This window comes from Python bivittatus, unplaced genomic scaffold, assembly GCF_059951505.1.
Source record: "Python bivittatus isolate LINGU-HERP-01145 unplaced genomic scaffold, Pbiv_v1 ctg000700_np1212, whole genome shotgun sequence".
NCBI classification, from domain to species: domain Eukaryota; kingdom Metazoa; phylum Chordata; class Lepidosauria; order Squamata; family Pythonidae; genus Python; species Python bivittatus.
Window position 1 is genome coordinate 86,037,386 of NW_028277098.1, and position 17,515 is coordinate 86,054,900.

Sequence of the window (17,515 nt, forward strand, 5' to 3'; positions counted from 1 at the left end):
GTATCTGCCAAAGAGAAATAAAAAGATTAGTTTCTTGTTTGTGAAGATGTAAAGCTATCAGCAAATGTCCATATCTTTATGGGATTACCTTGTTTACCAAGTAAGAAAAGCTAAAACCCAGAGGAGAATTTGATCTCAAATCCAGAGAGCATATTTCCTGGAAGTTAGCTTCCTCCAAAATTAACTAGTATTTACCTCCTGATAAATGTGATTAGGATGGCGTGTAATTTATTTAGATAAAATGTAGTGCTTGGCTGCCCTTTTCTATCCTAGGATGTTCTCTGGATAAAAGAACTCTTCATGTTTTTGGCACTTTTTCTAGTTTATTGAGAGAAAAAGTAGCTTCTCCTTTGATTGTGTTATGGTTGTGGTTACTTATGCCATTATTAGCATACACTCTCAGCACCTGATATGCTGCATAAAATTGACAAAATATAAAATTGTTTGACCAGATGGCATGCTTACTGTTTATCTTCACATAAAAATGCCTTTCTGAAAGTTGACTCAGAATTTTCTGTAGCTTGATTCATTTTTCTCGTTCATGAACCACATGCAGATTTGAATCACGTATTTCTTGTTTGACAGAAGTATCAGCTGTATCAATCTGTATCAGAATCAAATGTATCACAAGAACACCATAAAAATAAATGCCTGAGGTATAGTGCTAAGAGGGCAACATTTGCAAATAAAAATACTGCATTTTACTGAGTAGAATTATTTACTGAGAATTTTCCTATTTCAAGAAAATGTTATAATTGCAAAATAAAAAGTAAAAATAATGAAGTCAATAATACTCCACAACGTGAAGTACAAATAACTACAGGAATGGGTGGGAAGTGCCTGATTAATTCCCCAGTTTTTAATATATAAAGCAAACTGTGTCATTTACATGTATATAACATACAGTAATTGTATCAGCCTCTATCATGAGTTGTGGAATACCTGCAACGTTAAATTTTAGAGAATCTTTTGTATCATAAAAAACACAATGCTACGTGTACAGGGGTAATTACAACATTTCACAACTATATGAGTTGGATAGACAAAGTAGTTTCATCAAGTAGATGCTTGCCAATGTTACTTGTGTTGCTTTTATCATTGTTCAATCATTAAGATTTGTTACCACATGTCTCTAGGAAAATGAGTAACATTCGTATTGTTACATGTACAAACAAACATAAAAATATTAGGAAATTTCACAGTGTTCAATGATAGAATATAATTAATTCAGTGGGAAAATTCTCAGAAGCATCCACTTAAAGCTTAAGCTTTAAAGCATACAGTTTTTTGAATTTTAATTCAGATATTTATAGGAAAGAAAATAGACCAGGTAGCAGATGACCATACAACTGATCTGACAGTCGGTTTCCTTATGATTCCTAATATGAAGGGCAGAGGACAATATTTACAGTTTGCCAAATTAAAAAAAATGGCAGGATAATGATGAGGTTGGTTTTGGAATGCTAAAGGCACACCAAAAAATTGAACGCCAATGGCACAGGGTTAGGGGTACTAGGTTGCATGTTTAGCAAGGTTGCCTATCTCCCTTCCCCCCACTCCCAAAAAAGAAAGAGGTCTTTTTGGATGGTAGAGACCATGCTGGAGAAGAACATCTGGAAACAGGTGTTTTTGTGATTCACCACGTGCATCATGGCAGTTATTTTGCTACAGGGCCTCCAATATATTCTCATAATAACAAATGTGCCTACTGATCTAAAAAGATTGGCTGCTTCTGACTTGTATATCTCATTCATTTCAGTGATAGCACTTCGTGCTTACATGGAAACAAATCTATTGTACTCATTTTTTAATTAAAAAATATGACACATTATAAGAACCTTGCCATTTTTATGGTTTGATATACAGCTTTGGATCCTAGGATTTCATGTATAAATAGGAGATGTGTGCTATTGATTCTTCCCACAAAAAGCTAACTTCCCCTCCCTCAATAGCTGTTTGCCCTTCCCTGTACATCTCATTGTGAACTGTTCTAGAATGATCTTAGAAGTGGCTTTCTCTAAGGTCTGTTGTGTGAAATAATTCTTTGGATCAAACTTACAAAGACATTTGACATCAAGACACTCTATTTAGTTTTGGACAGAAAACATTTCTTCTGTCCAAAACTGATAGAAAGCTGACAATTACTGCATTTATTTATTTATTTGTCTAATTTATATAGCCGCCTATTTCACAAACCAGTGACTCTGGGCATTACAGTACTTTTGACCAGAACTCACAGAAAATGTGTCTGTAAGTCCATATAAAACATTAAACATTATTGTTTATCATTTAATTAACTGGCTCAGTTTCAGGAATGTTCAACTTTTTTCAAGCTTCATATTTATTTTAAATTCAAAGGATAATTGCACAGTTTGTTTGATCAAGTACTTTGTTGTTAAATGTCCCTAAATGTTGTCTACTTTCTCTTCAGCTATCTGCATCATATTGGTGCACTTATTGATAAGATACAGACTGCATTTCTTGCCAGAGAGTGTTGCTGTTGTTTCTCTAGGTGAGTACGGATAGTAGAAGAAATGATAGCCGTTGATATTCTTTAAGTCCAAATTGTAAGTTAATCCAGTGCTTGCTTTTTGTTATTTGCCTATGTAACACATTTCCTTCATAAGATTCAGGACAGTGTAAGTAGTTTCCCCCCCCTCTTAACTGCAGAAAATCCTGTGAAGTTTATTAGTGTGAAGGGGAGAGATGATATGACTGGTTCCAAGTCAATCACTGAGTATCATGGCTGAACAAGGATTTTAACCTACAGTCTTCAGGTTGAAGGTACTTTAACCACGATGATTATACAAATTTGTTGTAAGAGAGAGAGTGAAGGATGCAGGTTATTATTGTGCAAGGAAGAATGGCAATATCCAAAACCCTCTCGGTAGATCTGGCACTGCTGTTAGCAGTTTTAGCACCTCTTCTGCCTGTAGTAGTTCAGAGTTGTGAAAGATATAATCTTGGGCAAAGGATTTCTGGGACTCATTTTTACCCTGCCTAATAAGTGACTGGTACTTTGAGAGCTTTCACAGGAGTATCTTGCTTTACTATTTCAGAACAGGGTAGGATGGAAGAGTACCTCCCCAGCTGAGTCTGAGCTGTTATTTCTCCTGATCCTGTATGGCTTAAGTTGGTGGGCTTTTTTAAAAATCCAGATATATTAGCCTATAACTCCCATTATCATCAGTCAATGTGGCTATTAGCTCAATTATTATGCATAATGAAAGGTATTGGCCAAAACATATGGAGGTAACCAGATTGGGCTTGGCTGGACTTTGAGAACCCTAAGACTAGTAGCTAACAGAGAGCCACCTGTTTCTGGATTATGGTTGTTGTTTCAGCCATTGAGAAGATTGTTCCTATAAATATATGAACAGCTGTGCTACGTTTCTAGGGCATCAGCAGGAACAAGTGTAAAATCTGATAACTTGCATCATAAACAGTATGTATGGTCACATTTAGAGGGAAGCACACAGAGTTCTTATGAATAGAATTTTTAGGGTGAGCTAAAGAATTTATGATGTGATAAACTTGTGGTTCCCTCCCCTGCCATTTGTGATTAGGTAAATATAAATTCCTTTAAGTTTTGCTCAACTCCTCATACCTATCTGGATATTTTCCAGGCTGGCTTACAGCCTGGAATTTTCTAATGGTTTTCCATCCATTTTACCAAAGTAAGGCTTGACATATCTCGCTTTGCATGTAATGCGTCTATCTCATATATTGGTTTCACCTTTTGACTTGCCTTACTGACATAAATGAACATTTGCATGATATTCTAATTTTTCGAGTTTCACCTGTACTACCACTTGCTGAAGCTAAAGATTGCTTTGAATCAGTCTTGGCTCCTTGGCATTCCATGGATACTGTGTTTTCCTTGGGAGCAGTATTGTATAGAAGTGATTTGGCATTGCTATCTTTTGATAGAGAGAAATGAGCCAGCATTAAAAATCATAGAATGAAGCTGGTTTATTCCATAGTTCCATAATTACAATTTTTCTGAGTTTAGTAGAAGCAAAAACTTCTAATGTTCTCTTACTGGCAGCACCAAGGAAGAAGAGGAGGAAATATAAAAGCCCAACATTACTTCATGTAAGCCTTTTGTAATGTCTAAACAATTAAGCAATCAATATTCTTTATTACCCTAAGGGATGATAACATTAGACTATTATAAATATTGCTGAGTTAATAGTCACCCAGAAACATTGCGTTCAAGTTTCTCTTTTCCCTCCCCATTGGACTTGTGTACTGTATTAATACATTATATTTATTTATTATTTTTTACAAAAATGTATGTGTTGCGTGATTCACTGGTCTCTAGGTTCCTTACCTAGATAAAGAATAAAACCATAACAACAACCAATATAAAAAAACAAAAAGATTATATCCAGTACGTCACTATCCACACTAAAAGTCTTCTTCATCAAATGCTCTACAAAGGAAGAACCATTTTCACCTTACTATACTAAAGAAAAGCAGGGCATGGGCCGGTCTGATATTGGTGGGCAAATTGTTGGATGATAATGATGGTGCTTTTATATATATATATATATATATATATATATACACACATACACATACACATACACATACACATACACACACACACACATACACACACACACACACACACACACACACACACAAGGAACCTTAGAAGATTTGAGAACCCTGAAATTATGCACTACATAAATATCTTGTATGATAAAATTCATTATTCCCAAACAGTGCATGCCAGGAAGTGACAACAATAACTGCACTGCCAATTTTGTTCCAAGAAAGGAACAAAAACCAAAAGTCCAAAATTATAAAGGAGGGGAGGGTGGGAGAAACAGAAAGATGCTGAAAAGTTAGCAGGGCTGAAGAAGAAAGAGCAAATTTTCCAGAAAATTGGGGCAGAGGAACAGATTGCATTGGAGTATGTTGATTCAAATAGTTGGATGTATGGATGTTGGAGGTGGAGGTGAGTGGCTGAGGGTAACGATATGTAGATGGCATTGTTCTTCAGCTTCGGGGCGGTGGAAGTGAGCTGTTCGTTGTCATTACTGGAGGAGGCAGAAAGATGCACATCAGAAGAGTGAAGAAGATCTTAAAGTCCAAACTCAGTGGAGGAAATACCATCAAGGCAATTAACACCTGGTCAATTCCAGTAATTAAATACACAGATGGAATAGTGGATTGGGCTCAAGCAGAACTAGAAGCCCTGGAAAGGAGAACCAGAAAAGTAACAACAATAAAACTTGCCTTTCATCCACACAGTGACGTTGACAGACTCTACTTACCAAGGAGTATAGGTGTCAGAATCCTCGCCCCCTAACAACAACAACCAGCAATCATAAAATGATAACTATTTTAAAGTATCTTTAGGGGCTGTCATGTAAAAGATGGAATAGAACTGTTTCAGAAAACAGGATAAGAAACAAAGGGTTTAAATTACAAAGATTTTGGTTGGATATTAGAAAAATATTTTTAACAGAGCTATTCTACAGTGGAATAGATTGCTTAGGAAGTGAACAGTCCTTCACTACAAGTGCATAAACAGAGGCTGGATGGCCATCTGTGGGCTATACCATAGTAATGAATTCTTGCAGTGGGAAGGGGATTGGACTAGATGATCTCTAAAATCCCTCCCAACCCTTATATTTTGTGATTTAATTATTTTGATGGTCTCTTCTGGAGATTCAATTCCTTGCATTTATACAATTTTGCTACAGGGTTTTCAAGGTAATCAAATATTAATATCTCGAAATGTGTACAAAGGAAAGCAGTCTTTGATATTCTTTTGATTATTTCAATAAGAAACTGTTTTTTCCCTGTTTAAAAATATATTTCTGAATGTCCCAGTTTTGTGTCATTTATCTGGAAATCTCTCTGTTTGGCTGGTGCAACCCACATTGCATTTTGTAATTTACTGCTTTACTTCTTTACAGCTTCCTAGAAATGTTGTAGTGGTACTCTTGTGCTACTTCAGAGTCCTTCAAAGAAATTCTTTAGAGCATTGTCAAAAGGTGACAATGGTGATAAGATAAAAGCTAAATATTAGCAGTTTTGTTTCCAGGCAGCAAAAGAAGCAATTCCACATGATCATGATGAATCACCTGCTTGTCCCATGCTTTTGACTGGATATTTAGAAATATTATTAGCATTATTATTGTGTTATCAGTGTATGCGCCTTTTTCTTTCTTTTTATATAAATCCAGTTCTTCTCTAAAGACCTTGCTATAAAAAATTAACTGTTCTGAGGACATAAGGGACAGGAAAGTGAAATGACTGTATATGAATATGGTCATGATATCATCACACTAGTTTTCCTTTGAGCTGGAAAGCACATTACATCATTATCCTAGCTGCTTCACTTAGCTTTGTAATCAACATAAAATCCTTTGGTCTTCGAATTAAAATTCTGAAATACCTTCTCTGTTGCTGGATAGAGATCCAGATGACTAGAGTCCTGCTGGCCTTTGGAAAGTCCCTGAAAACATGACTCTTCCCTCAGTCACTGGGGCAGGATATTGTATGAGCCATCAGTATGGGTGAAGTGAATTTTGACGCTGGCATTATAAGTATTTGTGCCTGGTTTCCTTGTGTTATTTGCTTTTTTTTTTTTGGAATACTTATTTTCCATATTACTGGGTTGTTTTTGTTGTCAGTTGCTCAAAGTTGCTTGGCAAATGAGCTGCTACATAAACATAATAAATATATAAATAAATACTAGGCTCCTTAGTTGCCCAGCTCTAGAGGTTGTGACATCATTCTTTGTTTTCAGAGTAGCTAAACCAATAGCAACTATAAAGCTGTTTTCAGTTTCCTGTTCTGGTCTCTCAGCAGATTGGATCTATTATTAATAAGATCAAGACAGACAGGATTAGCCCAGAAGTCAGAGCTTTATTAGAAAATTGCAGGCCCAGTAAGGATGAGGAAGAAGGAATACGGGACCATTGTTTGAGACTACTTACTTCTAGATGACTCTTTCATATGCAGTAGTTTATAACTTCCTGTTATCACATGAACAAATGAATGATTTTATTGCATGGTTTAATCAAGGGACTGTGGTGGGCAGAACTACTGTGCAGAGAAGATTGTACCTTTGGGTAGGAGATTGTATTAAACAACTATCACATTCATTATAACCTAACTCCAATGTCACTATCATAGTATTAGTCACTCAAAACACTCATTTGGATGGGCCAGAGCTTTTCATAAATCTCATAGTTCTTTATCTTTTTTTTCTTTTTAGGTATCTTGATGGGTGCAGTTATAAAAATTATAGAATCTCAAAAGCTGGCCAACTGGAAGGTATATCAGCAACTTTTATCATATTTTTCCCATGTAATTTATGCTGTACTTAAACAATTCTGTTTGAAAGCTCAGCTCCCAAAATTAATGATCTTTGCTTCATACCTAAAGCAGGAACAATTTTTGTATTGGTCATCTCAGTTCAGTAAGCTGTACATACAGCTAACTGGGAATTCTAGGAGTTATAATCCAATACATAGATCACATTGGAGAGAGCTGGCATAGCTACAGTCACGCAGCAGTTGAGCTTGGTATTCAGCCATGAAAACAGGATGTGTAATAAAACATTGCAAAATGGAGTATGTCTGTTTTATATTCCATAAATCCCTTTCCAAGAGACTCACCCATCACTCAGTTCTCACTGAGTGTTTTTTGGGGCGTGGGGGAACCTCTTGTCCTTTGGACTTTTTGTTAACCTTTAAATGTTTCTGTATTTTTGTAAAACTTTGAGATTTCCTAAGCCAATGATAGGCAACCTGCAGTCACCAGCATTCCTTTTGTGGTCTTGTGGAATGCACAAGGCCAACATTTTCAGTCTAATTTAGGGGGCTTGGGGAATTAAGAGGTGAAGGATTAAGGCACACAGTTTACTTCTTAAATCCCTGAGTCAAGTTGGTTTGTTCTATTTGGGGTGGGTTAAGAGGAAAAGTTAGTGTACTGTATTTAGTCCTTTAAAGCCTGCCAAAAGGTGAAAAAGAACCACAGAATTGGGCCTTGTCAACTATGGTCATATCCACTGCCACCCTTGGAGACAATTAAAAAACAGTGCACTCCTTAACAACAGAAAGAGCTGCCCTCCCCTTTCCAAACTATGCTGTCACCTCCCTTTTGTGCACAGATGAAGCTAGCTACTGTATATATTGTTTCACACTTACCTCATAACTTCAGAATTACAGAGAACAATGATGATGTTTAGGGAATGTCTTCTATTTCTTCCTTCTGTAAGCATTTTTAAAAGGAGATTAACTTAAGCTTGTTTCCTTTTATTATGGAAGAATAAAAATGCTTGATAACATGGCATTTGTTGAGATAATTGCATAGTTCTGTTGCAGACAATTAATGATATATTTGAATCTCAGTATGCCTAATTTAAAAATAGAATTCTAGCTTCTTCATGCATAGTGGGTGAGCCTTAATAATAATACATTATGTTACTATATTTTCTTTGTGATTATGTTGTCTAATTTGACAATTGGTATGTTAGAGTAGTACATTCTTTAGTGTTACTCAGTTACTTTACTGTGTACATCTCATATTGTTCCAAAAGGCAGCACCAATGGCCAAGCCTCAGTCCACATATCTTTCAAGGAAAAAAAGTTAATCTCAACAATATTATTAGTTTAGCCAGTATGTTTAATTTAACATTAAAAGTATTCTGGGGATTTCAGTCATAAAGAAACCATTGGGCAATTTATATACTGTTGACAGTGACAGTACTCAGGCTTCCTCCACAGTAATACTTAATATGTGTAAAGAGGGCTTCTCTAACATAAGACAACATCTTATGAACCACTGTTACATTTTAAGCATCATGTCTCCAACAATTAATCAAATGTACCAATTTCTTCTTGAAAATATTTTGTTGAATTAATGGAAATTTAAATCAACAGATTCTTGACCTATATCAAGACATCAAAATTGTTTTATGTGCTGTTATTGTGTGCAGACCTTTTATGCGCAGTCCTACAAAGATCAGAGTCATGTAGGCAATGGTTTTCCCTGTGACATTCTATGGAAGCAAAAATTGGACTTTTGAAGAGGTAGGGTAGAAGGAAGGTTGACACTTTTGAATTCTGATGTTAGAGAAGACTTCTGAGAATACATGGATAGCCAAGAACACAAACAAATGGATCACAGAACAAATCAATCCAAAGTTCTCACTCAAGCCACAAATGACCAAGCTCAAATTATCATACTTTGGACACATGTGAAGACCTAGCTCTCTGGAGAGGTCTGTAATGCTAGGAAAGGTTGAATGAAAGTGAAGAAGAGGAAGACCAGCAACAAGGTGGATGGACTGATTACAATGGCAATGGAAGACTTGAAGGACCAGGTTAGGGACAGATTATCCTGGAGAAAATCTATCTGTATAATGGCTAGGAATCAACACTGACTTGGTGGCACATAATCAGTCAATTGCCACTTTGCATGTTTTGGCAATTCCTCAGATAACAAATATTTGCTCTTTAATTCTGTTAATTGATCAAGAAAAAGCAATTTTAACGGTAATCCCAAGGATGCTTGCTTTTCTGGAATCCTCTCTATTTATGGTGGGAAATGGGGCAGGCTAATATGGAATTCATTTCCAGTATTTTTTGCTTTATAAAATGTTCCTATTTTTATAGACACTTAGAGATGCTGGATTTACGTTTGTTCCAGATGTGGTATTATTCCCTTTCTCATATATCTTTTTGTTTATTGTATTTTGCAGGAAGAAGAAATGTTTCGTCCCAATATGTTTTTTCTTCTTTTACTTCCACCAATTATATTTGAATCTGGGTATTCATTACACAAAGTGAGTTATTTTGTTTATTACAATTGCTTGTATAGGGCCTACTCAAGGTCATTTACAACAGTAGAACAAACAGAAAATAATATTGCAAAATCCACCAACTATAAACAATACTACATTCCATTAAAATAACAAACATCTAAAACCCTGTAAAAGCAAACAGACAGATACTACCCTTTCTGGCTATATTTGCGTTGAACTATCCTTGAGCTTTGAAATAAATATGAATTACTGAGTACAATGCTCCTTTGCTAACTCTCAACAGACTAAAACACACATACAGGTACCTGAGTAAAGTTCTATGGAATATTGTGAAAAAGTGCTAGGTTCAGTCAAGATCTGTTCTTTTACCCACATAAGGGTTGCTTCCACTTGTGAAAGTGAATTGGATCAAGCAAATAGGCACTGCTGCAAGTGGAAGAAGGGAAATTATTTGCACCAATGTCCTTCTCTTCCCCTGCTGTGGTCAACATTGAATGCATTGATCTCAGTTTGAAGACTTTACCTTTCTGTCCTAGATCCAAGTCCAAGCTATAATATGCTGGACGAAGAAGAACTTCCTTTACTTCTACATATTAGAAAACTTATAATTAAAATATACAAGGATAAATGGTTGTAATCCTCTTATTTCTGGAAATTCTGCTTAAATGTCATGTGTTTGCTGGATGTGGAAAGTTCTCTTATTTCCCATGTTTTATTTACAGTAAAAGGAGAAAATAAACTTCTAAAAATATAGCTGATGAAACATCAGGATGAAGCCCTACAAATTCCCTATGGAATTAAAATCTAACTAATTTTCTTCTTTGACCCTTTAATCCCAATTTAACTTTGAATATTAAAAGTTAGCAATAGAACAGGCTTTTGGAAGATGCTCAAAGTTTGAGTCACCTCTTTCCTACTCTTTTCACATGGATGGTATGTATAGAGACTGTCAAAAAAGAGTCCTCTGTCATCTTAAAAGACTATATATGGGAAACGGAGCAAGAATACGTCACTGGCTCAAATTGTGTAAGGCAGTACAGCAAGTGTTTAAACACTGGTACAGTATGTTCTTGACAGTAATTCATTATCTGGAAGTACAGTAGGTCTCCCTGCTCTTTACCAGTTGGAAAGGTTGAGAAAAACCATAATTTAGAAAACTAATAATCTGAATGCCTCTATGAGCAAATAACAATAATATTACCAAGGCATGATACGAATCAGAAAAAGACAATCATTACAAAATTCTATCCCATAAAATTAAGTTAAACTAGTAAACAAGTATTAATGATACAGACAAATAAACCATCTTGCATATTAAAAGGACAGAAAAGAACCAATAGCTACTACTCTTCATAGTTTACAACCAAATGTGTACACATCCATAAATTAAAATGTAGCAGGTATTAACTTAAGAATTGCAAGATGAATGAGAATAGGATAAGAAAACCAGGCTTTAGACTAGCCCACTAGTTGAATAAAAAGATCTTTAATATCCTTTTAAAGGCCATCAAACTTTCACCGAGGCAAAGAGAAAGAGGGAGCTGATTCCAAAGTCATGGGGCCAGGTCCCTGATGATTTTCTCCATAACAAAAGAGAAGGTATGAATATTAATGGCAAATCATAGCAGCAAAATGGAAGAAACAGAGCTCTAGAAATGAATGCTTTATAACTTATTGACTCAAAAGCCCATCTAGTCCAGCATTCTGCATCTCCTAGTGGGACCAAATGCATTTGGGAAGCTTGAAAGTAAGTCAGAAAGGTGAGGGTCTTCTTCCGCTTTTGTATCTCAGATGTTTGTAAGGTATATTGCTGTATAAACTATGAAGAGTAGTAGCTATTGGTTCTTTTCTGTCCTTTTAAAACCATCTAAATTCATGGCCATCTCCACATCTGTTGACAAGACATGTTTTAAACTATTAGTTGCATTAAAAAAAAAAAATTTGGTGGCTTTCAGAGGCTCTGTCCCACAGATAACCAGATGTGAGACCCTTTGGTTGCAGTTGGGCTCTAGAGAGCAGTTGCTTTTCTGTTTACATGAAGCCTCTAGGGGAAGTCATCTTTAGGTTCAGGGTCAGGTATTATCAGAATACTGATGATACCCAGTTGTATATATCAATCCCAGGCTGACCAATGATGCTGTCAAGGTTTTGCCCAGTGTTTGGAGGCTGTGAGGGTCTGGATGGGGAGGAAGATTCAGGGTCAACCTTAGCAAGACCAAGTGGATGTAGATATTGGGCCATGATCCTGGAGAATATCTATATTTAGTTTTGGATGAAGCAGCACTCCCCATTTGGAACTGGTGTGCAACCTTGGGTTTTTCCTGGATTCACAGCTCCTCTCGAAGAGCAGGTGGAAGCTATGGCTGGAAAGGACTTCACACTGCTCCATCTCGTGTGCCAGTTGCACCCATTCTTAGACAGGGAGGTCTTCCAAATAGTTATTCATGTCCTTTGCAAAGTTTTCTACATGAGGATCCCCTTGAAGACTACTTGGAAGCTTCAAGTTGTTCACAATGGACATGCCGTGGTATGCTCATGTAACTCCTCTGCTTCATGAGACAGTTAGCTTTTGCATGAAATTCAGAGTGTTGGTATAAAGCCCTTCATGGCATAGTGCCTGACAATCTCCAGGAGTTTCTTTCCGTAACTGGCTATCTCTGATAATTTCTTTCCATTACTGCATAGACCCAACCATGTCACCTCCTGTTTGGCCTTCATCAGCTAGGAGAGGCATGGATCTAATAAACAGGTGGCCCTGTTTGTAACCCCAATGTCCCTGTCCACTTATTCAGGAATGACAGGTTCAAACTCACCCCAGCTAACCATGGAAAGCATTAGTAACCTAACGATTATATGTCTATGTGTGTGTTGGCCTGGGCAGACAAAAGTGGCATGCTTCAGGTCCCATGATCAAATAATGTAATCTGATAGGATCCAGGAAGTAGGCCTTCTCTGTCATTGAGCCTGCCCTCTGGAACAGCATTCCCCCAGAAATTCATATTGTTCCTACACTGCCTTAGTTTAAAAGGTCATTCAAAACAATGGACATTTTTTGTCCAGTCTCTCACCTCCCTTTCTTGGGGAAGGTGATAGAGAAGGTGGTGGTGCTGCAGCTCCAGGGGATCCTGGATGAAATGGATTATCTGGATCCCTTCCAGTCGGGTTTCAGGCCTGGGTTTTAGATCGGGAGGCTCTGCTCACAGTCACTCATGCCCTAGTCACCTCCAGATTGGACTACTGTAATGCACTCTACATGGGGCTGCCCTTGAAGAATATTCGAAAGCTTCAATTGGTACAGAATGCAGTGGCGCAGGCAGTTATGTGTGCTCCTGGAAGAGTACGTATTACACCTCTGCTTTGTGAGCTGCCAGTTTGCTTCATTAGGGAATGAGAGGTCCAGCCTGCAGCCCCTGCTTTGTGGGGTGCTGCAGGGCTTGGTGCTCTCTCTGCTCCTTTTTAACATCTACATGAAGCTGCTGGGTGAGATCATCCATCACCATGGGATGAGGTATCATCAGTATGCGGATGATACTCAATTATACATCTCTGTCCCAGGTGAATATAGTGATGCTGTGGATGTTCTTTCATGGTGCCTAGAGGCTGTGGGGTCTGGATAGGGAGCAATAGGCTTCAGCTGAACCCTGGTAAGGTGGAGTGGCTGTGGGTTCGGGGCTTTTCCATATCTGGGGTCTTACCATCTTTGGTTCTGGATGTGGTTCCACTGCCCCAGACCGACCCAGTGCACAATCTGGGGGTCCTCCTGGACTTGTGACTCCTGCTCGAGGAGCAGGTGGTAGCTGTGGCTAGGAGGGCCTTTGCTCAACTCTGTGTTCTGTGCCAGTTGCACCCTTTCCTGGATTGGGAGGCCCTTCTTTCAGTCACTCATGCCCTGGCCATCTCCCATATGGACTATTGCAACACATTCTACATGAGGCTACCCTTGAAAAGTATTCGGGAGCTGCAGCTAGTGCAGAATGCGGTGGCACGGGCAGTTATGTACACCTCTAGGACTGCACATGTAACACCTCTGCTGTGCAAGTTGCACTGGGTACTGGTCTGCTTCCAGGTCCAATTCAAGGTGTTGATTATAACCTTTAAAGCCCTTCATGGCATGGGCCCTGGATACCCGAGGAACCGTCTTGTCCCCATCACGACCCATCCCACCTGGTTGGGCGGAAAGGGTATGTTATGGACCTTGTCGCCTAGAGACTGGTGGGGTCCAGGAGGAGAGCCTTCTCTGCCGTGGCTCCCACCCTCCGGAACATCTTGACCCCTGAGGTGAGATTGGCTCCCACTCTGTTGGCCTTCCGAAAGGGCATCAAGACCTGACTCTGCCAACTTGCATGAGGACCCAACAAGGATTCGCAGCACTGGGGGTGGTTGGTAGCTTGAGGATGCTCTCTCCACCTTTTTAGTTTGTAGTTTTAACTTTTTAGTTTTAATTTTAACCTTTTGTAGTTTTTAACTTGTACATTTTCTCAAAGATTTTATTGTTTTTTACTTGTAACAGCATCTAGAGTCATTTGTACAGTGAGATGGATATATAAATTTGAAAACAAACAAACAAATACATGGCTTTTCTCCCAGGTCTTGGGTTATAGTGGGTGGTGAGCCACTTACAGGATTTTTTTCTGTTGAACTGGATGGTTTTCTCTTCTGGAGGGTCAGCCCTCTCTTTTCTGCTTCATTATATGGTTTTTACCTTTTGTAAGCTGTCCAGAGTCATCATGGAGTAGTGCAACCTTATCAAACAAACAAGAAAGAAGAAAGCAAAGGTGAACTTCAGTATGCATAGATAGTAATGTCCCTGGATCTGAAAGTCCATTTGTTCATGCTAGATGTATATGATTCTTCTCCAACCCATGTATTAATTTATTGAATTTAGTTCCTGCCCCAATTGCATGACGTACAACATTAAATATTACGTATGTTTGGATGCTGAGTCCTGACCCTGATTTCAGGTGATTTTTGGTTTAAAGCCCTTTCACAACTCACTTTTGTTATGTCTCCCCCATACTTTCTTATTTTAGGGGAACTTCTTCCAGAACATAGGCTCCATCACCTTGTTTTCTGTGATTGGGACAGCTATTTCAGCTTTCATAGTTGGCGGAGGAATTTACTTTCTTGGTCAGGTGAGAATATGCATGAAGAAGTTTGCATGCATGAAGGTTGGGGTGGTGTGAAATGCTCTCCAGAACTCATTAAGGATGTAGAATTCAGTTACTGAATCAGAGGATGGAGAAAAAAGGGAAGAACTTTTATATGGTTAGAAGTCTAGTCACATGGCATTTGAGCTGAAAGTTGCCTATATGGATTTTATATGCAGTTTTTCCTACCATACATATTCTTTGCAAGCAATTTTACCTAATGCATTTTTAATGTTATTTTTATGAATATGTCCATTTTTGGTGTATTTTTTTCTAACATACACTTCTTGTAACAGGTATTTTTTATTGGAGAATCCCTTCACAAGGGATTAGACTTATGGAAAGGCTAATAATAAAATATAATTATTTTTAGATAAATTAAAACAATGATTTGAGAGCCAGTTTGGGGCAGTGGTTAAGGCACCAGGTTAGAAAATGGGATACTGTAAATTCTAGTCCTGCCTTAGGCACAAAGTTGGCTGGTGACCTGGGGCCAGTTATCCTCTCTCAGCCCTAGGAAGAAGGCAATGGCAAACCACTTCTGAAATCTTGCCAAGAAAACTGCAGGGACTGGTCTAAGCAGTTGCCAGGCGTCAACACTGACTTGAATTATCTAAAAATAATTATAAAAACAAACAAACATACAAAACCCCCCCAGTGCTTTATATGACACAGTGATACTTGTTTTCTTCACCTCTTCTCTTCTCTTCTCTTCTCTTCTCTTCTCTTCTCTTCTCTTCTCTTCTCTTCTCTTCTCTTCTCTTCTCTTCTCTTCTCTTCTCAGATTTGTTACCACCCATCTCATTGAAATGAGTGGTTTACAGCAAAGATAAAATTCATTAAAATGCAATATAAAACAATCCTAATAATAAATAAATAGCTTCCAGGAAAGATGGGGAGTTGGTGGATAATTCAAGGGAACGTCGTCAGGGCGCTAACCACCCTCAGGGATAGGTAGAGCCCATATTGTCCCATGCACACTGGCAGAGCCAGGTCTTTAAACCTTTTTGGAAAGTTGGGAGGGTAGGGGCCCACCACACCTGGGCGGGGGGAGAATATTCCAGAAGGCTCTCTTCCTGGGTCCCACCAGCCAACATTCTCTTGCTGATGGGGTCTGCAATATGCCCTCTTTGCCTGACTGGGTGGGACGGGTTGATGTAATGGGGATGAGACGGTCACTCAGGTAACCTGGACCTGTGCCATGTAGGGCTTTAAATGTGATAACCAATACCTTGAATTGGACCCGGAAGCAAACCGGCACCCAATGCAGCTCCCGCAGCAAAGGTGTTACATGTGCCATCCTAAGGGCACCTAATATCATCTGCGTGGCTGCATTTTGAACCAGCTGTAGCTTCCGCCCCATGTAGAGCACATTGCAATAGTCTAGCCAGGAGATGACCAGGGCGTGAATGACTGACTGGAGAGCCTCCTGATCCAAGAAGGGGTGTAACTGGTGCACCACATGAAGGTGGGCAAAGGCCCTCCTGGCCATGACTGCCACCTACTCCTCGAGCAGGAGTTGTGAGTCCAGGAGGACTCTCAGATTATGCACCAGATCTGTCTGGAGCAGTGCCACCCCATCCAAAACCAAAGATGATAAATTTTTGGATACAGAGGGGCCTCTAATCCACAGCCACTCCGTCTTACCAGGGTTCAGCTGAAGTCTGTTGTTCTCCATCCAGACCCCCACAGCCTCCAGGTACCTTGAAAGGGTGGTCATGGCATCACTCAAGTCACCTGGGTTGGAGATGTGTAACTGGGTATCATTGGCACATTGATGATACCTCATCCCATGGTGGCAGATGATCTCACCCAGTGGTTTCATGTAGATATTAAAAAGGAGCGGAGAGAGTAGCAAACCCTGTGGGGGTTTTAATTAAATCCTAGAGCAGCAGAGGAAAGGCAGAGTATTCACACTGGCGAATTCCCAGGTAATTAATTACTGCCACAGCAGAGACTGTACCTTTACCAACATAATGGTTAATCCAACTTCGTTGTGGTGTTCTTGGTTTTGACATTGGTTTTATGTTTTATATTTGAGTTTTTTTAAAAAAAATATTTCTCTTTACTTATGTACTTATTTGTAAAATTTCATAATATCCATTTGACAATATAGGGCCATAAAGGAGTAAAAAATACAATTACATATAAGAACATTTTAAAAATGAATTGCATTTTTAATCTCCATTAACATGAATTATTGTGACATAGTTTTAAGGCTATAGAATGCAAAACAAGGTAACAACACCAGTATTTAATATTTGTAGTAAACCAGAAGTGGCTTGAATTTAAGATAGGGTTGTTTGTGTTTGGTGTTCATGTAATATTTTAGAAACATAGAGTTGGAAGGGTCCTACAAAATAATCTAGTCCAGAGGTGTACAACTTTTCAGATGCAAGAGCCACACTCTAAAAAATGAGAAGAACCCCCACAGGACAAGTAAGGGAGTTAGGCTGGGACAGAAACTAAATTTGATTGAATTTGCTTATTTAGTAAAATTAACTAAATGCAGATAATTTGATGGTTCCCACTCTATACAAGATTTTCTCATTTTTGTCTCATTAAAAATTAGTCC

General features: G+C 38.4%; 1 protein-coding gene across 3 annotated transcripts in view; it reads left to right on the top strand.

Moving 5' to 3' along the window:
• SLC9A8 (solute carrier family 9 member A8) overlaps positions 1–17,515 on the top strand; it is a 70,317-nt gene that overhangs the window by 16,147 nt on the left and 36,655 nt on the right. For 2 of the 3 annotated variants that reach the window (XM_088153439.1, XM_088153437.1), the window contains exons 3-6: positions 2,432–2,512; positions 7,241–7,299; positions 9,731–9,814; positions 14,824–14,925. In XM_088153439.1, the coding sequence (XP_088009565.1) occupies positions 2,432–2,512; positions 7,241–7,299; positions 9,731–9,814; positions 14,824–14,925 (326 nt within the window). The remainder of the gene's footprint in view (positions 1–2,431; positions 2,513–7,240; positions 7,300–9,730; positions 9,815–14,823; positions 14,926–17,515) is intronic. The other variant, XM_088153438.1, reaches the window with a different exon arrangement.